The 22,830-nt window shown below is 37.5% G+C and overlaps 1 protein-coding gene across 2 annotated transcripts in view; it reads right to left on the bottom strand.

The window, feature by feature from the left end:
• Nucleotides 1–22,830, bottom strand: part of LOC135136509 (ecdysone receptor-like) — a 168,774-nt gene that overhangs the window by 60,985 nt on the left and 84,959 nt on the right. For both annotated transcript variants that reach the window (XM_064065831.1, XM_064065832.1), the window contains exon 3: nt 6,941–7,501. In XM_064065831.1, the coding sequence (XP_063921901.1) occupies nt 6,941–7,451 (511 nt within the window). In that variant the 5' untranslated portion in view covers nt 7,452–7,501. The remainder of the gene's footprint in view (nt 1–6,940; nt 7,502–22,830) is intronic.

The raw sequence follows: 22,830 nt of genomic DNA, 5'->3' as shown, positions 1-22,830 counted from the left end.
GCACTCGACTTTGTATGCGAAAAATCGAGAATGCCACCTGGGGTTTGCGACATTTTCCGTCGAACAATTAAACTTTCGATCACGTTTTTGTGATTTGAGGAGCTATTAACCTGTCCGATTTACGGCTGTAAACGTCGACGTTAAATGACATGGGGATTATAAAATGAGAGGTTACATGTGTTGCTGCCACCGCGACATTTTTGGAAAAGTCCATACGAAAAGGGACGCCCACGAGTCGAATTTGATTTTTTGCAGACGTTGCGCAACATTCAATCACATTCGGTTGCGTCATCCTCTTGTGGTTTTTCGATTTTAATTGTCGCGATTCTGCACTCTAATGGTGACTTACGGATTTTAAAAGCGACGGAATTAGACACTATTTCGGAATAATAATGAGCGTTCACAGAAACGCCACCACTTCGGGGTCCTAAAGCTTCGCTGCCAAAAAAATTAATAATAACCGTGAGATCGTATCTGGTTGATAATCTAAATCTGACAAGAATTAGATAGACGAAAGCAAACGACCTGACCTTTGTATATTTTTTTTTCATTAAATGTTTTTTCAATTCTTACGGTGTGCCAAACTGACTCATTTCAACTTTTCTGATCTCAATGAGTAATTGTTATAAAAATAAAAACATTACCGTGTCAATACATACAACAATTGATTCATCCTTCCTTCCGAAAATAGAATAGAACCTTCTAGATGACAAAAAAAGTATCTTGAATGGTATAAACACAGTTAAAATTTCTAAAGACGCTATAAAAACACCCAATATCAATTCTGTTACGTGCGTGAAAACGCAACTGAAGAAAGTTAGTCAATGCCAAATTTAAATGTTAAATGCTCTCAGACCGCCTGGAACAATAAATGACGATCCGCTTAATAATGATGGACATCAATAGGCAAAGATAAAATTATGGTCGTTGTAAAAACATCTTAAACCCTCTCCAAGCCAATTAATACCATTAAAAGACGATAAAGTCACACATAAATTATTTTCAACGTAACATTAAGTGGCGCTCAACAGCCGCAAACTTAAGAAACAATGAATTAAATAGACTGCGTGCCACAACATTTATAATTTCGTCAAGTTCAAATTTGAGATTTTTAGCTCCATCATATAATATTAAATCAATTTTGTTGAATATTTACATGAACTTTGGATAAACTAAACTCACATTTCCTTAATGAATGGGAATGGTAAACTTGATGATTGACAAAATGTACAAATGAGTCATAACTACCCAAAATGCATAAGCAATCGGTCCTATTTTAGCACGTACTAGCCCCGCCCACCCACCCTCTCTTTTCTTACAGGGTATCTAATTTGCCAAAATCACTCTTATCTTGGAAGATACTAGCCCCGCCCACCCACCCTCACTTTCCTTGGAAGGTACATTATTTGCCAAAATCAGTCTCATCGTAGCGAGAATTTGGAGCCATTAATATTAAATAAATTTTGTTGAATATTTACATGAACTTTGGATAAACTGAACTCACATTTCCCTAATGAATGGGAATGGTAAACTTGATAGGCAAAATGTACAAATGAGCCATAAGATAACAAAATGCATCAGTGAGTCATAACAATCGGTCTTATTTTAACAGGTACTAGCCCCGCCCACCCACCCTCTCTTTTCTTAGAGGATATGTCATTTGCCAAAATCAATTTTATCTTAGCAGGTACTAACAACTTTCGACCGATTTTTTAAAAATGTAAAAACCTTCTCGGGGGCCCCAAATGTTTTTTTTTTAATGTGGAACTCTCTGGGGGGTCCCAACTGTTTTTTTTTTTTAATGTAAAACCTTTTCGGGGGCCCCAAATATATTTATTAAGAATATGAAACCTTCTCCAGGGTCCCAATTGTTTTTTTCTATGTAAAAAGAAACTTTCTCGGGTGCGCCCAGTGATGTGAAACCTTCTCAGGGGTCCCAACTACTTTAGTTTTAACTTTCTGGGGGATTCCAAATATATTTTTCTCAGGAGTCCCAAGTGTCCTTTTTAATAATGTAAAACCTTCTTCGGGGCGCCAAATGTCTTTTTTTAAGAATATGAAACCTTCTCGGGGGCCCCAAATATCTTTTTTTAGAATGTGGAAACTTTTCGGGGATCTCAACTGTTTTTTTTTTAATGTAAAATCTTCTCATGGGCCCCAAATGTATTTTTTTAAGAATGTAAAACCTTCTCGGGAGTCCCAAAAGGTATTTTTTCTAAGAATGTAAAACCTCAGGGGTCCCAACTGTCTTTTTTAAAAATGTAAAACCTCGGGGGCGCCAAATGTGTTTTTTTAAATGTAAAACTTTCTCGGAGATCCCAAATGTATCTTTTTAAGAATGTGAAACCTTCTGAGGGGAATCCAACTATTTTTTTTTTAACTGTAAAACCTTATGGGTGTCCCAAATGTATTTTTTTTTAATGTGAAACCTAATAGGGGGTCCCAACTGGTTTTTTTTTAATGTAAAATCTTCTTGGGGGCCCCATGTCTTTTTTTTATGTGAAACCTTCTCGGGGGGTCCCAATCCCAATTGTCCTTTTTTAAAGAAGGCGAAACCTCCTCGGGGGTCCCAACTGTTTTGTTTTAAGAATGCGAAACCTTGTCGGGGGTCCCAAGTGTTTTTTTTTTTTAATGTAAAACCTTCTCGGCGTCCTAAATGTATTTTTTTAAGAATGTGAAACCTTCTGGAGGGGTCTCAATTGTCTTTTTTTTAAAACGTAAAACCTTCTCGGGGCCCTATGTCTTTTATTTTAATGTAAAACCTTCTCGATGGTCCGAATTGTCTTTTTTTTAATGTAAAACCTTCTCCGGGGCGCCAAATGTCTTTTTTATCTGAAACCTTCTCGGGGCCCCCAATTGCCCTTTTTAAAAATGTAAAACCTTCTCGAGGGTCCCAAAATGTATTTTTTCTAAGAATGTAAAACCTTCCCGTGGGTTCCAACTGTCTTTTTTTAAAATGTAAAACCTTCTCGGGGGCCCCAAATGTATTTTTTTTTAATGTGAAACCTTCTCGAGGGTCCTAAATCTATCTTTTTAAAAATGTGAAAGTTTCTAGGGGAGCCCAACTGTCTATTTTAAACTATAATACCTTCTCTGGGGTCCCCAATGTCTTTTTAAAAACGTAAAACTTTCTCAAGGGCGCCAAATGTCTTTTTTATCTGAAACCTTCTCGAGGTCTCCAAAATGCCTTTCTTAAAAATGTAAAACCTTCTCGAGGGTCCCAAAATGTATTTTTTCTAAGAATGTAAAACCTTCTCGTGGGTTCCAACTGTCTTTTTTTTAAATGTAAAACCTTCTCGGAGGCGCCAAATGTATTTTTTTTTTAATGTGGAACCTTCTCGAGGATCCCAAATATATCTTTTTAAAAATGTGAAACTTTCTAGAGGATCCCAACTGTCTTTTTTAAACTATAAAACCTTCTCGAGGGTCCCAAATGTCTTTTTAAAAATGTAAAAATTCCTCAGGGGCGCCAAATGTCTTTTTTATCTGAAACCTTCTCGAGGCCCCCAATTGCCTTTTTTAAAAATGTAAAACCTTCTCGAGGGTTCCAAAATGTATTTTTTCTAAGAATGTAAAATAATGTAAAATCTTCTCGGGGGCGCCAAATATATTTTTTTAACTGTAAAACCTTCTCGAGGGTCCCAAATGTATCTTTTTAAAAACGTGAAACTTTCTCAGGGGCGCCAAATGTCTTTTTTATCTAAAACCTTCTCGAGGCCCTCAATTGTCATTTTTAAAAATGTAAAACCTTCTCGGGGGTCTCAAAATGTATTTTTTTTATGTGAAACCTTCTCGAGGGTCCCAAATTATCTTTTTAAAAATGTAAAACTTTCTCAGGGGCGCCAAATGTCTTTTTTATCTAAAACCTCCTCGAGGCCCTTAATTGCCTTTTTTAAAAATGTAAAACCTTCTCGAGGGCCCCCAATGTATTTTTTTTTTAATGTGAAACCTTCTCGAGGGTCCTAAATGTATCTTTTTAAAAATGTGAAACTTTCTAGGGGGATCCCAACTCTCTTTTTTAAACTGTAAAACCTTCTCGGGGGTCCCAAATGTCTCTTTTAAAAATGTAAAACTTTCTCAGGGGCGCCAAATGTCTTTTTTATCTAAAATCTTCTCGAAACCCATAACTGCCTGTTTTAAAAATGTAAAACCTTCTCGAGGGTCCCAAAATGTATTTTTTTTTAATGTGAAATCTTCTCGAGGGTCCCAAATGTATCTTTTTAAAAATGTAAAACTTTCTCAGGGGCGCCAAATGTCTTTTTTATCTAAAACCTTCTCGAGGCCCTTAATTGCCTTTTTTAAAAATGTAAAACTTTCTCGTGGGTTGCAACTGTCTCCTTTTAAAATGTAAAACCTTCTCGAGGGCCCCAATGTATGTTTTTTTAATGTGAAACCTTCTCGAGGGTCCTAAATGTATCTTTTTAAAAATGTGAAACTTTCTAGGGGGATCCCAACTGTCTTCTTTAAACTGTAAAACCTTCTCGGGGGTCCCAAATGTCTCTTTTAAAAATGTAAAACTTTCTCAGGGGCGCCAAATGTCTTTTTTATCTAAAACCTTCTCGAGGCCCTTAATTGCCTTTTTTTAAAAATGTAAAACCTACTCGAAGGTCCCAAAATGTATTTTTTCTAAGAATGTAAAACCTTCTTGTGGGTTCCAACTGTCTTTTTTTAAACCTTCTAGGGGGCGCCAAATTAATTTTTTTTTAATGTGAAACTTTCTCGAGGGTTAAAAATGTGAAACTTTCTTGGGGGATCCCAACTGTCTTTTTTAAAATGTAAAACCTTCCCCGGGGTCCCAAATGCCTTTTATTTTAATGTAAAACCTTCTCGGGGGCCCCAAACGGTTTTGTTTTAGAATGTGAAACCTCGGGGGTCCCAATTCTCTTTTTTAAAAATGTAAAACCTTCTCGGGGGTCCCAAAATGTATTTCTTCTAAGAATGTAAAACTTTCTCGGGGGTCCCAACTGTCTTCTAAAAATGTAAAAAACCTTCTCAGGGGGGCCAAATGTCTTTTTTTATCTGAAACCTTATCGGGGCCCCCCAATTGCCTTTTTTATACATGTAAAACCTTCTCGGGGGTCCCAACTGTCTTTTTTTTAAACTGTAAAAAACCTTCTCAGGGGCGCCAGATGTCTTTTTTTTTATCTGAAACCTTCTCGGGGCCCCCAATTGCCTTATTTATAAATGTAAAACCTTCTCGGGGGTCCCAAATGTATTATTTTAAGAATGTAAAACCTTCTCGAGGGTCCCAAGTGTCTTTTTTTAAAATAATGTAAAACCTTCTCGGGGGCCCCAATTGCCTTTTTTATAAATGTAAAACCTTCTCGGGGGTACCAAATGTATTTTTTAAGAATGTGAAACCTTCTAGGGGGTCTCAATTGTCTTTTTTTTTTAATCGTAAAACTTTCTCGGGGGCCCCGAGTGTCTTTTTTTAAGAATATTAAATCTTCCCCTTTTTTAAGAAGGTGAATTTTTTTTTCTATTACACTGTGACTAGTACCTTCTATATTGTTTTTACTCAAAATTTTAAGACAACCAGTATTTGTTGGACTGTACTTTCGAAGCGAAGGAAGTTCTGTCGAAATAACTTTCGACCATTTTTTTTTATTATTATTCTATACATATATACATATTTTTTCCATTATACATATTTATAATTGTTTTATATCTTTATTTGACATTTATTTAAATAAATTAGTTCTTTATACTTTCCAAGAATATACAGGGTGACTTCGAGTTCGTGAAGTTCTAAATATGGATCACTTTATTAACATTGATAGAAAGCAAAATAATTAAAAAAAAAAATGTTAACACTATGTTAAGAAGGGTCTGCGTTGAAAAAATGGTAAAAAAAATCCCTGAACAAAATTAAAAAAAATATATACTTCAAATCGAGCTTTTCCGTCATTTTTGGTCACCTGTGCGTGTTAATTATAATTAATTAATTTGAAATTCTTCGTAGAATTGAAGTTTTCTATATTTGAGAGGCGTTTTCACTACACTAAATTTGGTGAATACTCTATAACAAAAAAAAATTAAATTGGCAACTAGTATTGAAACAGTAAATAATGTAAGTATTCGAATCCGTGTGAACTTTTAGTTTAGAAAAACTAGGTTCTGCACAGATTTTTTTCATGTAAGAAACACACAATAAAGTTCATTTTACAAAAAAATCGATACTTTCTCAGTTGGTTGTGCAATAAATACAAAATGTTTTTTTTTACATAATCTCTGTTTTGTTGGTAGTCGCAATTTTTGCTATGACCGCTAATGAATAAACTAATGTTTGTCATTTCTGTCAAAATTATTATTATTAATACACATATCAACACTTTCAATTGTTGAGATAATGGGTATCACTCGGCTAACATCCTTGCAATTTTATCTGAATGTCACGCGAGATCATTCACCTGTCCTCGCAAATTTTATCTAAACACAGACCATGATTACGTTTATTTTCGGTAAACAACGACAAGTATTTAGGATTATTGTTCTAAATTTATTGCAGCGGACAAGTTCGGTTTCTGTTCGCGACAACGATTTAATTAAAAACGAGCGACGATGTCGAAAGATGAAAGTAGAAAGACATTATTCTCACGATAATGGAGAAATCGGCCAATTATTTCTTTCTAGCGTTGATCCCCCAATTTTTTTGTCTGCATCTATCAGATCTCGGCTACACGTTTCGTCGCTGGACCGAGCTTCCTCCGATTAACGTTCGTCCGAACATCGCAGAATTGTTCGGACATGACATGAAACTTTAGTCACCTCAATTAAACTAAACCGACGGGTTTATAATTTAGGACTGGCTGCTTTCCAAAATGTCACGTTTTTAGACGGCACGTCGGCGGGATAACGTTTCCAATAGGAGTACGACTTTGGATAATTGAAGAAGCGTAGACCGTCAACCGTTCAGCAAAAAGTCGTTTCTGGTACTCACTTATTTTTCCGTTGGGACTATACGGGTCGTAGCTGCCGGAGGACATGGGCGAGGAGTATCCGTTGCTGATGACGGTGTAGGGGTGGGAGGGGGGTCCCGGCGAGGGCGTCAGCGGCGGCACGTTCCCGCTGATGGTGCCGGGGCTAGCCGAGCTGAGCCAGTCGTCGGTCCGCTGCCTCTTGTTAGCACTAACACCACCACCACCACCGATCGCGTTGAACGGTCCGTTCGAAGTCAGTCCATTGCTGGGCACCACGGGCGCGTTGCTGGTGAGGCCGTTCAACGACGAACTGCTCGCCAAGGTCGTCACCAGGCCGTTGTTCGTGTTGGCACAGAGGAGGTTCGTGCCGATGGCGGCGCTCCCGGAAGACAGCCCGTTGCTGCTGCCGGTGCCGCACGGGGAGTGTAACTGGGGTTCGGACTTCACAAGCAGCACGTCATCGTCACGGTAAATCATCTCGTGCTTGATGATGTTCATGCTGCCCAGGCTGCTGCTGCATATGGCTGTCATTCACTGGGATTACCGGGGGGGCGGGTCCAGGCGAGACATACTAACACGACCTGGAACAATACATTTCAATTCAACGGACGATTCTTCAGTTTGTTTTTTTAGGTTTTAAGTGGATTACACCAACGACGGCCTCTCACTTTTCCATCCAATAAAGGCGCCGCTAGATTGCTTGTTAAGGGGGATGTGCCCTTTGATGCCCTCGCGATATTACCAAGACCCTTGGGGATGGCGCGGAAGCTATTGACCTGAATCTGGATGAAAAAGTGACTCTCTATATTGCGCGCGAGTAAAGGGGAGAATTCACTCTCCAACAGGATTAATGGACTTTTCGGGCATCCTTAATATGAAGTGAAGGATTCTTTTTAACTTTCAGAAGTTATTTTAGTTGCTGCCATGACTGGGCGCAATTTTGCAACCATTACATGTTTCTGTATAGCTTTAACCTCAATCAATTTTCGTGTTTATCTTGTAGAATTTATAGTCACGTTACGACGGTACAATTATAGAACGTTTTTATTCGAGGGGCACTATTTCGGGATTTCTTTTCATTCTATTTACAAAACGACTACTATAAAATCCAAAATCTAGAACAATTGCATAGGCGTTCAAACAAATACGTAAAAAATGTTAAACAACATATTTATTATTCCGTACCTCATTATCAGCATGGGCAAACACTCGACTGCACAAAGAAAATATTGCGAAAGTTCATAGATACGCAAATCATAAACTTTGTTATTTTTCGTGACTGTTTAGTTACACTCAAATTTTACGTCCCGAACGTAAACCAAAGAATTGAAAACGAGCCCATCGACGACTGGCTACTTTTATGATTTCTCGAAGTTGCCGTTGACGTTGGGTTTTCAACCAATCAGAATGCGGTAGCTTTCTGTCAGTACTTATGTATTGTTAAAGACAGTTTTCGACGTTTAAATCAACAAGAAATTATTGCTTTTTTCTTAATATGCGTAGGAAAATATCGATTGTGCAAGTAGGCTCCGCCCCTCGATCTGACAACGAATGAAAAAATCATCACAATTGAGCTTGGGATGGATATGGGTGGGGCTTGTTTTTTTCTTAATACACGTAGTATTCTTTAAACAACACGAAACTCAAAAACATGTTTTTCATTTCTTGTCGAGAAATAAGGAGTTTGCAGTTATGCTCCGCCCCCCTTGGCTCACCACGAATAAAAAAATCATCAGAATTGAGATCAGGCAGGTGGGCGGGGCTTATATTTTGCCTTCTTTTTTTTTTCTTAATATATTCAGCCATCTTATAATACAGAAGAAACTTAAAACATGGCTAAAATCGTACATTTTTGCCAGAAAATATGGATTTTGCAATTATGGGGCGGAGCCTATACAAATTTTCTTTTACAAATTTTGCATTTTAAACATGTTTTAAGTCTCATGTTGCGAAAAAAGTGCAGACATATTAAACCAAAAAGGCAAAATATAAGCCCGCCCACCCGCCCATCTCGATTGTGATGATTGTTGTCATTCGCCGTGAACCAAGAGGGCGGAGCTTAACTGCAACATACTTATTTCGTTACGAAAAATTAAAAACATGTTTTTAAGTATCGTGTGATTCAAAGATTACCAAGTATACAAGGAAAAAAGTTCCAAATATAAACCCCGCCCACCCACCCCATTTCGATTGTGATGTTCTTTTTCATTCTTAGAAACTTAAAACGTTTAAAATGGTAAATTTTTGTAAGGAAATTTGGATTTTGGAATTGGGCTCCGCCCAACACGATCCTCAAAAACATGTTTATAATTTCTCGTAGAGAAATAAGGATTTTGCAATTAAACTCCGCCCTCTTGGCTCACGACGAATAAAAAGAAATTATCACAACTGAGATTGGGCGGGTGGGCGGGGCTTATATTTTGCCTTTTTTTTCTTAAAACACAGCCATCTTTTCACAACAAGAAACTTAATACATGGTTAAAATGGTTCATTTTTGCAAGGAAATATTGATTTTGCAATTATGTGACAGAGCCCAATTGCAAAATCGATATTTTCTTATACAAATTTTCCATTTTAAAAATGTTTTAAGTTTCATGTTGTGAAAAAACGTGCAGACATATTAAAACAAAAAGGCAAAATATAAGCCCGCCCACCCGCCCATCTCAATTGTGATGATTGTTGTTATTCGCCGTGAACCAAAGGGGTGGAGCTTAACTGCAACATACTTATTTCTTTACGAGAAATTAAAAACATGTTTTTCAGTATCATGTTGCTCAAAGAATACTAAGTATTTTAGGAAAAAAGTTCCAAATATAAACCCCGCCCACCCACCCCATTTCGATTGTGATGGTCTTTTTTATTTTTAGAAACTTAAAACGTAAAAATGGTAAATTTTTGTAAGGAAATTTGGATTTTGGAATTGGGCTCCGCCCAACACAATCCTCAAAAACATGTTTATAATTTCCCGTTGAGAAATAAGGATTTTGGAATTAAACTCCGCCCCTTTGGCTCACGACGAATAAAAAGAAATCATCACAATTGAGATCGGGTGGGTGGGCGGGGCATATATTTTGCCTTTTTTTTCTTAATACACAGCCATCTTTTCGCAACAAGAAACTTAACACATGGTTAAAATGGTACATTTTTGCAAGGAAATATCGATTACTTAATTGGGACAGAGCCCAATTGCAAAATCGAAATTTCCTTATACAAATTTTCCATTTTAGACATGTTTTAAGTTTCATGTTGTGAAAAAGAGTGCAGACACATTAAAACAAAAAGGCAAAATATAAGCCCGCCCACCCGCCCATCTCAATTGTGACGATTGTTGTTATTCGCCGTGAACCAAGGGGGCGGAGCTTAACTGCTGCATACTTATTTCTTTACGAGAAATTAAAAACATGTTTTTAAGTATCGTGTGATTCAAAGAATACTAAGTAAACTAGGAAAAAAATTCCAAATATAAACCCCGTCCACCTACCCCATTTCAATTGTGATGTTCCTTTTTATTCTTAGAAACTTAAAACGTTTAAAATGGTAAATTTTGCAGGGAAATATGGATTTTGCAATTAGGCTCCGCCCAACACGATACTCAAAAACATGTTTATAATTTCCCGTAGAGAAATAAGGATTTTGCAATTAAACTCCGCCTCCTTGGCTCACGACGAATAAAAAGAAATTATCACAATTGAGAACGGGCGGGTGGGCGGGGCATATATTTTGCCTTTTTTTTTCTTAATACACAGCCATCTCTTCGCAACAAGAAACTTAATACATGGTTAAAATGGTACATTTTTGCAAGGAAATATTGATTTTGCAATTATGGGGCGGAGTCCAATTGCAAAATCGAAATTTCCTTATACAAATTTTCCATTTTAAAGATGTTTTAAGTTTCATGTTGTGAAAAAAAGTGCAAACATATTAAACCAAAAAGGCAAAAGATAAGCCCGCCCACCCGCCCATCTCAATTGTGATGATTTTTGTTATTCGCCGTGAACCAAGAGGGCGGCGCTTAACTGCAACATACTTATTTCTTTATGAAAAATTAAAAACATGTTTTTAAGTATCGTGTGATTCAAAGATTACAAGTATATAAGGAAAAAAGTTCCAAATATAAACCCCGCCCACCCACCCCATTTCAATTGTGATGTTCTTTTTTATTCTTAGAAACTTAAAACGTTTAAAATGGTAAATTTTTGTAAGGAAATTTGGATTTTGCCATTAGGCTCCGCCCAACACGATACTCAAAAACATGTTTATAATTTCCTGTTGAGAAATAAGGATTTTGCAGTTAAACTCCGCCCCCTTGGCTCACGACGAATAAAAAGAAATTATCACAATTGAAATATGGTGGGTGGGCGGGGCTACTATTTTGTCTTTTGTCTTAATGTGTAGTCATTTTTTATGACAAGAAACTTAAAACATGTCTAAAATGATAAATTCTTGTACACAAATATGGATCTTGTAATTAAGCCCCGCCTCTCGATCTGACAATAAATGAAAAATTCATCACAATTGAGAATTCGGGGCGGGTATGGGTGGGGCCTAATCTTTGGCTTTATTTTTTTCTTAATATACATTTACATATTTACATAGTATTCTTTGAACAACGATACTCAAAAACATGTTTATAATTTCTCGTAGAGAAATAAGGATTTTGCAGTTAAGCTCCGCCCCGCTGGCTCACGATGAATAAAAAAAATCATCACAATTGAGATAGGGTGGGTGGGCGGGGCTACATTTTGCCGTTTTTTCTTAATATGTGTAGACTTATTTCGACAACAAGAAACTTACAACATGTCTAAAAGAGTAAATTTTTTATGAATTTTTTGCAAAAAAAAAATCAAATTGTATGAGACATGTATATATGTATATAATTTAAATAAATCTCGGTTTTTCGGCGTTTCAGTTTTTCAATTTTTGGATGTTCCGATTTTTAGATTTCTCGCTTTTTTCGACTTTTCGATTTTCGGGTTTTCGATTTTTCAGTTTTCCAGTTTTGGAATTTTTCAACTTTTCAATTTTCCAACCTCTGGAATTTTCCATTTCTCGATTTTTCGATGTTTCAGTTTGTCAATTTTTCGGTGTTCTGATTTCACGGTTTTTCAATTTTTCGACTTTTCAGCTTTCCAAGCTTTAGATTTTCCGATTTTCTAGTTTTTCAACGTTTCGATTTTTCAATTTTTAGATTTCCCAATTTTTTGTGATGTCAGTTTGTAATTTTTTAATTTCTCGATGTTTCAGTTTTTTCAAATTTCCGATTGTCATATTTAGTTTCGAAAATTAAAAATCGAAAACCTGAAAAATCCGGAAATTTAAAAAAAGAAAAATTGAAAAAGTCGAAAAATTTAAAAATAGAAATATCGAAGAAGAACTGAAACATCGAGAAATCGGAAGATCGAGGACTCAAAACATCAAAAAATTCAAAAATTCCCAAAATTAAAATGTTGGAAAATTAAAAAAATCGAAGAACTGAGATGTCGACAAGTAGAATAAAAAATCGTAAAATTGAAATATCGAAAAATGAAAAATCGCAAAACCGAGAATTCAGGAAATCAAAAACAAAATTTAAAAAATCGGAAAATTGAGAATCGGGAAGCTGAAATGACGAAAAATTGGCAAATCGAAAAAAAAAAATGGAAACTGAAATGACAAAAGAACAAGAGAAGTTGAAAAATTGAGAATCGAAATACCCCAAAATCCAAAATTTAGAAATTGAAAAATCCAGAAATTATGCAATAGAATCAAGAAAAACCTAAAAACGAAAGATGAATAAACTGAAAAATCGAAAATTAAAAATGGGGAATAGAAATACGAACTGAAAAATCTAGAAATAGAAAAATCAAAAATTTTAAAAACTGAAAAATTCAGACATCAACAAATTGAGAAATCGAAAAGTTGAAAAATTTGAAAATCTAAAATTTAAAAACCGAAAAACGGAAAATCGACTTTTCAATTTCTGTATGACTCGATGTTTCAGTTTTTCAAACTTTTGATTACTCACTTTTTCGATTTTTCGACTTTTCAATTCTTAGATTTTTCGATTTCTCAGTTCTTCAGTTTTCGATTTCCCAATTTTTCGTCATTTGAGTTTTGGAATTTTTCAATTTATGCATTAATGCTCTGAAACCTTGCAAACTTTTAAGGTTATTGGGAACACGGTAAATTGTTAATCAAAATTTATCAGTTTAGAACCCCCTTAAAAACAGACGACTTCATCTCAAAATTTTGTCAAATAAACTTGACAAATGAATGAGTAAATTTATTTTATTGATCAAATCAGAAACTACAAAACTAAAAAAAGATTTTTTCAAAAACCGTTCACCTTAACACTTTATCCACCAAAAAACAAAAAACTTTTTTCTAAAATCAAGAGACATCTTTCCAATTCCAGACTAATTTTTTCTCACGCAACATTTTTTTTTGGACAGCAAAGTAAAGTTTATATACCACAATTTTGTACTCAATACAATACAATATTTATTAGTACACAAAACATTCTGCTTAGTGTATTTTACAGAAAATCAGATTTATCTTACGCAATCTTCAAACGCCAGCCTATTTTTGCAAGATAAAAACAAATTAATGCTAAAATCACCCACTTATATCCACTTGCTTTACCGTGGTGACATTTCCACAATTTAATAACAATTTTTTCGTTATTTAAACATTGATAAGATAACAAATCACACGAAACAAAAAAAATATGTCGGAATATTTCACAACACACACGCACCATTCAAGCTAAACTACAATTAAGAAACCCCCAATCATGGAAAGATGTATATTTAGATACCGCAACACCCGGTGTCAGTGTCCACTCAAATAAACAAGCTATTATCTATTCTTCAACAAAATAAAGGTCATGGTCGCATAGGTCACACGAAAAATGTAAATGTCGTAATCTGTAATTTATGGCAGGGATTACATGCAATAACGTTTACGCGGAATAAGACTCAAACCAAAAAAATATGGTTAAGGTGGGCTTGCACAGGTGTGTTGAGAGCCAGCAATAAAGCTGACTTTTATCTGACATCCCGTACATCCAGCTTAAGCGAAAACGAAAAAATTTCAAATCATGTATGAAAACTTGTTTTTTTTTTAGAAAATCTAATATAATAATAATAATAATGATGACGGTGATAATGCGCTTTCGCAAAAACGCGCCGCATTTCCACCACAACAAATTAATTAACTTAGACCGGCCCAGCACACACACACTGTTATTAATTACCACCGAAGTGTGTTAACAGGTCAACCAGTGAGAGTTACCACATTCCCCAGATAATCTAGTCGCAACGCAGTCTTTCCATCGACTCGCGCCAATTTTAATAGCCGCGCGAATTTCGGCCCGCCGCCCCCGGGATGCGCTTATCGCGTCAGCCGCCGCCACTCGATAATTACACGGCACGATGCCGCCGCCGCCGATTCGCAGGTATAATAATCCGGCTGTCTAGACGGCGGCGGGAGCGGTGCACTAGCAGGACTGTGTCTCGGGACGCAAGGTCGTGGAACTGGGAAAGTGAAATCCTCGCCGACGCATAAAAAGTGTATCGAAAGCAGCCGCCGCCGCCCCTTCCACTGGATGCAACCGACCATAGGACCTCCGAAAACGGCGGTCGGAGGCGGCGGGATCGATACCACCAGACACAACATACGCACGCCGCCTCCGACGGGGGGGAGGCTAATCATCCTCGTGCATTATTACAGAGGTACGCGGACAGGGCGTTCAACCGGCTGGCTTAAAGGCGGCGGGATTTTTTATAGGATTGTAAAAAAAAAAACGGGGAAAGGTGGATTTGAACCCGCGGGAGTTCGACCTCGGGCGAAAATGATGCGCACTGCGTCACCGCATACTCGAACTCGAAAAAAATATAACGACTTTTGCAAGACTGGTACATGAAAGTAATTGGTTTGGAGAAAAAATGCGGAGAAATCACTTTTTACGACTGCCGTAATTACCTTGAGTAATATTGCGACAACCTGAAAGCATCAAATTTGGATTTAAAATAAGAAAGGTTTCACAACGGAGTTAGAATTAGATTAGAGAGCGTCTTTATTAATTTAATCGTTTTTATGATGACGTCACGCAATGTCCGGAGGGTTTGAGCAACCAAATTGTGGTTGATGGTCGATTTTGGGTGGTTGATGAGGTCGCCGCCACCCGTGTAAAAATATCCATACCCACCCCCGCGCGCTCGTATCGGAAACCCAGCCAGTGACGATAATGGGCATCGAAGAGAAAAAATGGAGAAACACTTAGAACCGGCGTAATCCCACACCATTCTCCTCGTGTTCCAACACGATCCATTTAGTTTAGTGCTTTTGTCTTGGGGAAGACCTCGCCGACCCCGCCCCTACCTCGTATATAGGTCGTAGCCTTCAACGGGGTTCAGAGGTCACGTCGAGCTGATTCAGCTGCACCCAATGGAAAGGGTGAGGGACAAAGCGTCGGCGACTAGATCGATATTGCGCCGCTCTGAATGGGGAGGGACACGGGAGGAATTCTCACCGGCGACGTACAACTATTCCAAAGATCCGCGAATTCCCAGGCTTTGAACCACCGAAAAAGGGGGCCGACCCTCCCAGGCGGCGGGAGTCGTGGATGTGGCAAGCGGCCTCGTTTCGCTGTTTTCGCTACTTTATTAATAGGTTTTATGGCTGGAAGTAGGCCGAGTTTTGAGTTTACGAGAGGGTGGGTTTACGGTGTCTAAACCCTGATACTGAGCGTTCTAAAATTAAATGGAAGCAATTACGGTAATGCTGGCTTTCTGCAACTCGAAACACGCCCACGACAGGCGAAACAAAGACAGACGGAGCGAACAGGGGCGGACTGGGGAGACGAACTGTCGAAATAAATAAATAAACACGCGCTGAAAACTGTGACCTGTGTATTTGCAACGACGATTAATAATTCTATAACCTTCACCATTCCCCTTTGCAGCTCCTCCCGTCGTTCGTTCCAGATTCCCCCTGCGCGAATCCGGCCCTGCGTCCGCGGCTATATAAAGAGAGAAACAGTTTTGGCGTCGCGACGGCGCGTTGCAATAGGAATATTCAGGTCAGAGACTGCAACCGGGGGGTGGCACCACCCACGGGGACCGTCGCTCCAGAAAGAGTAAGAGTGTCTTCCGGCTCTTTCCACACCCTGGAGTCTCCCCGAAGAAGACGTCGTGCGAAATGGGTCATATCGACGTGCTACGCATCAAATCTGGCTCGTGTGGCGGAAAATAACACGAGGGCTCCATGGAAACCTCCCATTTGGATGGAAAACTAGGTATGCGACACAAAATCGAGGACTCTCGCTTTCCGCCACGTTATTGAACTGCTTTCTGGAACGGATGACCCACTTAGCAGGACGCCGCTTCCAGGGCTCGCTGGTGGGTGGGCACCATCAGATAGAGAAGTGCGTGTGGGTGTTGGGATATTTATTGATATTCTACCACTTGAATACGCTCCATGATTTCCTACCATTGTGAGTGGAACGTCAACAACGTCGTAAATTATGTTCATTTGAGACAAGGTTTATTCCATTATGCTGGGATTATCGGCGGCGGAGTTTGCTAGGGTTGCGGGGAAAAAACGGGGATGTTTATGGCCGGCCGGGGAAAGCCATAATACAGCTAATAACCATGATATTAATAACAATAGCATGGGTATTTGATTTACATGCTGATAAACGTACTTTCGATTACTGACAAGGAGTTTCGCAAGGCTGCGTCTCGCTCCTGTTGTATTCACGTCTTTCGTTAACGACATCACCGACTTTGACGTTCAACCTTTGAAGTTCGATTAAAAAATAAATTACCAATCGATGTAATCAATTTATTTTTTTAATAGCCGTACTAAGTAAAAATGTTACGTGTCTGTGTTTGTATTTACAAAATTTTATATAACCTGTGTGTTAATCCGAAAAAATCTTAATTAAATAAACAATTTATTTTATCAATGAAACAATTCTCAGTAAAACCACATGTGAAACGTTTTGGGATGATTATTTCAAATTATGTTAATAACAAACAAAGCAATTGTGTAACTAGTGTATAATGCCAGCGATTATTCATGAGGATGAAGCTTGTGACGCGAGCGTGGTCGAGCATCCGAATGAGCAATCACTATCACACGCAAAATTAAACACTTTTTGCAGCAAAGTCACTTCATAACGTAGAATAAACTTGTAACGTTGATTTGTATTCTGTAGGAGAAATTAAAAAAACTTATTTAGACAGAACTTACCTCACCCCTGAAGTACAATCAAATTATAGAATTAATTTTGCGAATTTAATATTTTAAAAGTCAAAACAACAGCTGTGGGTTGTTAAATTATAGGTAAAAAAAAGTGGTCCCACAGCTTTTTTGACTTGAATTTTTCAGTTTTTCAATTTTTAATTTTTCCATTTGCAATTTTTCAATTTTTTGTTTTTCTTTTCTACAATTCTGCGATATCTCTTCGAGTTTTCGTTTTTTAATTTTCCAGTTTTTCGATTTTACAAATTTCGAACGTTTCAATTTTTAGATTTTGCAGTTTTTCGATTTGAAATTCCTTGAGGTTTGAATTTTAATTATTTAATTTTTTATTTTTCAGTTTTTCATTTCTTCAATTTTTCGAGAGAAACGAGAAAGTACAAGTAAAAAATTGTTGAAAGAAAACTATGTACAATAACGAAAAAAAAATTAAGCCCCACCCACCCGCCCGGATCTCAATTGTGATAAGTTTTTCATTCCTAATCAGACCGAGGGGCGGAGTTTCATTCATTTGGTAATTTCTTGTGGAGAAATGAGGATTTTGCAAACTAAATTCCACCCTTCAGCTCACGATGAATAAAAAAATTCATCACAATTAAGAAGGGGTGGGTGGGCGGGGCTTATATTTTGTTCATTTTTTCTTAATAAACGAAGGCTTTTTTCGCAACGAGTAACTGAAAATATGCTAACTATCCTGTTGTTAAAAGGAAACTATATAATATCAAAAAAACAAAAGACAAAATTAAACCCCGCCCACCCACCCGGATTTCAATTGTGATGAGTTTTTCATTCCTAAACAGAGCGAGGGGCGGAGTTTCATTTGGTAATTTCTTGTAGAGAAATGACGATTTTGCAATTAAGCTCCACCCTTCTGCTCACGATGAATAAAAAATTTATCACAATTGAGAAGGGGTGGGTGGGCGGGGCTTATATTTTGTTCATTTTTTCTTAATATATGAAGTCTTTTTTCCCAACAAGAAACTGAAAACATGTTAGCTATTCTTTTGTTGAAAGAAAACTATATATTATAAAAAAGAACAAAACAAAGATTAAACCCCGCCCACCCACCCGGATCTTAATTGTGACGAATTTTTCATTCCTAATCACACCGAGGGGCGGAGTTTCATTTGGTAATTTCTTGTACAAAAATGCGGACTTTGCAAGTAAGCTCCACCCTTCAGCTCACGATGAATAAAAAATTCATCACAATTGAGAAGGGGTGGGTGGGCGGGGCTTATATTTTATCCATTGTTTTCTTAATATACGAAGTTTTTTTTCCCAACAAGAAACTGAAAATATGTTAGCTATCCTTTTGTTGAAAGAAAACTCTATATATTAAAAGAAAAGAACAAAAACAAATATTAAACCCCGCCCACCCATCCGGATCTCAATTGTGATGACTTTTTCATTCCTAATCAGCCCGAGGGGCGGAGTTCCATTTGGTAATTTCTTGCAGAGAAATGACGATTTTGCAAGTAAGCTCCACCCTTCGGCTCACGATGAATAAAAAATTCATCACAATTGAGACGGGGTGGGTGGGCGGGGCTTATATCTTGTCCATTTTTTCTTAATATACGAAGCCTTTTTCTCAACAAGAAACTGACAACATGTTTAACTATCTTGTTGTTGAAAGAAAACTCTATATATTAAAAAAAAAACAAATATTAAACCCCGCCCACCCACCCGGATCTCAATTGTAACGAGTTTTTCATTCCTAATCACACTGAGGGGCGGAGTTTCATTTGGTAATTTCTTGTAGAAAAACGAGAATTTTGCAAGTAAGCTCCAACTTTCAGCTCACGATGAATAAAAAATTCATCACAATTGAGACGGGGTGGGTGGGCGGGGCTTATATCTTGTCCATGTTTTCTTAATATACGAAGCCTTTTTCTCAACAAGAAACTGACAACAAGTTTAACTATCTTGTTGTTGAAAGAAAACTCTATATATTAAAAAAAAAAAAAAACAAATATTAAACCCCGCCCACCCACCCGCATCTCAATTGTGATGAATTTTTCATTCCTAATCTAACCGAGGAACGGAGTTTCATTTGGTAATTTCTTGTAGAAAAACGAGAATTTTGCAAGTAAGCTCCACCCTTTAGTTCACGATGAATAAAATATTCATCACAATTGAGATGGGGCGGGTGGGCGGGGCTTATATTTTGTCCATTTTTTTCATAATATACGAAGTCTTTTTTCCAACAACAAACTCAAAACATGTTAACTATCCTGTTGTTAAAAGAAAATTCTATATATTAAAAAAAAGAACAAAAACAAATATTAAACCCCGCCCACCCACCCGGATCTCAATTGTGATGAGTTTTTCATTCCTGATCAGACGGAGGGGCGGAGTTTCATTTGGGTAATTTCTCGTAGAAAAATGAGGATTTTGCAAATAAGCTCCACTCTTCACCTCACGATGAATAAAAAATTCATTACAATTGAGAAGGGGTGGGTGGGCGGGGCTTATATTTAGTCCAATCTTTTCTTAATAAACGAAGTCTTTTTTCCCAACAAGAAACTGAAAACATATTAACTATCCTGTTGTTAAAAGAAAACTTTAGATATTAAAAAAAAGAATAAACGCCGCCCACCCGTGCGGATCTTAATTGTGATGACTTTTTCATTCCTAATCAGCCCGAGGGGCGGAGTTCCATTTGGTAATTTCTTGTAGAGAAATGACGATTTTGCAATTAAGCTCCACCCTTCGGCTCACGACGAATAAAAAATTCATCACCAATTGAGAAGGGGTGGGTGGGCGGGGCTTATATCTTGTCCAGTTTTTCTTAATAAGCAAAGTTTTTTTCCCAATAAGAAACTGAAAACATGTTAACTATCTTGTTGTTAAAAGAAAAAGATATATTAAAAAAAAAGAACAAAAACAAGGATTAAAATATTTATAAGATTTCAGAGTAATCGGTTTTGCAGTTTCAAAATTAAATTGCAAAACGTTGAAATACAATTTTGATTTTTTTTTCTCAAAATCTTGATGTCTCGGTAAAACTCAAAACGGATTCATAAACTACACGTGTAAGAACATGTTATTTTATACAATTTAAAACCCAGCCGGACAGACGAGACCAATTTTTCGTACTCTTGGGGTCACAACACGTCGAGAAAATTAAAGTAGCTAATCACCCGGTGGACTCGATTACAATACTTCCTTAGCTTATGCTCGTAATAAAGTAATAAAAATAGAATCAACACACAAACGAAAACACGACTACAAAATAAAAAAATCCACTTTCAAGAACATATTATCTAATACTAGGACGCGATCAACTTTGACATTTATGCGTTACCGACTTACTTACATAACCTCAACGATAATCAAGAGAAATTATTCTAAATTTGAGGCAAACACCAAACACAAACAACCGGTTGAAAATCGTAGAATTTTAAAATGCCAGACCATCGATATTATCAGCTCGTGTTAGCATTATAGATAAAATCGTGATTATTCCACAAGGGTATTATTATCGCGATTAGTCATGAGGACGAATTTTGGGACGCGAGCCGCAGGCGAGCGTCGTAAATCATTCTAGGCAGGTAATTACAGGTTAATGACTGGAACTAAAGTATTTTTCTATGCGAAACGAGTAACCATCACTTTTATATTTGTGCCAGGAGTGTTTACATCCTCGTTGAATTTGAGTTTTTTTTTTATTGTAATGGATATCGAGCCCGAAGATTCAGTGCGTTACAAGTATGAGCGAAAGCGAAATTAACTATTGACGTAACAACGCTTATCCAAAATTTGGTAAGAAACTCCCTGTTGAAATGTAATGTTTCAACTTAATCACTTGTTGAATAATTCCTGATATAACTCAAACTATTTCAAACATGTTTCGGAGTTGAGCAAATTCATTTTTGGCGGAGTCGTCTGAAAGGGCTGACGCTTCCGATAACAACTATTAACTATAAAGTTGTTGCCTTTAAGTTTAGAGGAAAACAAGTTCTAAATCATCCTCGCTTTAGCTGATTTGCTCTATCTGATGTTTTCTTGGTAAACACACGAACTAAAATTTGAAAAAGCTCTGTAATTTCAATTTCGGTTTCCATGGTCAAGTCCAATCGACCATTACGGCTTCAGTGGGTGAAGAGGGCGCGTTCATATACGATAATCATGACCTATGCCAATTCTCTGAGGTCATCCATCTACATCGCGTTTGTGCGGCTTCAATACACTGGGTCATTGCGGCGCATTGAACACTCCTACAATTACCAAACAGACGTTACGTCATCCCGGCATAACGCGAACCATGCAAAGGTACTTCGGACGAATACCCATCAGACCAAGTAACGAACATCGACAAGGTCTGCGGTTAAGCAGATGACGTCAACGGGATAGGGGCACCACCATGGGGGTATCGATTACGAGACAAGTTATAATGTCATTGCAACATTGATACATTACGCCGCTAATTGACTGCTTTTTGCTCTATTTCTAGACTGGTTGTCTCCACTAACACACCGGCCTTGTCCGTTTTTAACTTTCATTAACACTAATTGCGATGGCCGACTTGCTCTTCACCGAGGCTGAATTAATAAATTACCAGGCGTGGGGTCTTCGCGCTCGCAGTTCAGTTTTAATACACCCGATATTGCACAGGTGGTGATGATTACACGTGTCTTTTTGTGTCTAGCAAACAAAACGTGGAAAAATTGGCCAAGCGGCACTTGCGGATGTTATTGCTTGTAAACAATGCAATTTCTCCGACAGACAATCACTAGTAAACTGTTTATTTAAGGCTCTCCTTGTTGGACCCGAGCGTAGCAGTGATTAAGGGGGCGAGACCGGCTAGACGCGGTGTTTTTGAACGCAGTAGCAACAGCAGCCACTTTAGTAAATGAAGATGGCCTTGATTCTAAACCGGCGGTGCATTTGTGCATTCGCTGCGGTTGCTCCTTGCATAGGTCAAAGATTCCCAGCCAGCCACAAGAAACGAGAAATGGAATTAAGGGGCAATTAACAACGCAACGAGCGGATTTTTTGCAAGAACTTGGCTCTGAAAACACGCATTGTTACTGCTATTTGGAAAAAATATACACACAGAACAAAGAAATTCGGCTCAAAAATAATATATATTTGGTTTATTAATGCTGTTGCTATGCTGAAGACAAGAAAGCCGTCCCACAAGATTCACTGGTAAAATGATGACTATATAAAAATCTGATTACTCTGTCATTTCATGGAATTTCTTAGATGTGTTTAAAAATCTTGAAAGAAGAAGGATCTAACAAAGGTTATATAGCACCACAATTTTCTCGAAGAACGAAAAAATTTCGGAACTTTTTGTGAAACTTTGGACACTATTATCACTATTATTACAAAAAATATTCCTATACAAACACAGTTTGATCTTTCCTTTCTCAAACTCGTTAAACACATTTGAGAAATAATACAGAATAAACCGGCAGTTAGTTTTTTCCGGGATCCCTGCACGCCATCATTTTACCACGACTTTTATGGAAGACTGGCCAGTGCTATTTCCTGTCGAATTCACTGTTTTACTTCAAGATTGAGGGCCTATGGTATCCAAGGTAGTGATCTGCGGTGCCTATTTGCTAAAAAACAACAATATGTAGCGCGTAAACATCTACGTAAATTTACGAGTTCGACCGGGCTCCATATTGGCCCCGTTTTATTTATTTGCTTTATC

Source organism: Zophobas morio, unplaced genomic scaffold (genome assembly GCF_036711695.1).
Source record: "Zophobas morio isolate AGI-343-1 ecotype UQ-CSIRO unplaced genomic scaffold, CSIRO_AGI_Zmor_V1 ptg000026l, whole genome shotgun sequence".
NCBI classification, from domain to species: domain Eukaryota; kingdom Metazoa; phylum Arthropoda; class Insecta; order Coleoptera; family Tenebrionidae; genus Zophobas; species Zophobas morio.
This window is presented reverse-complemented; position numbering and strand designations above follow the sequence as displayed.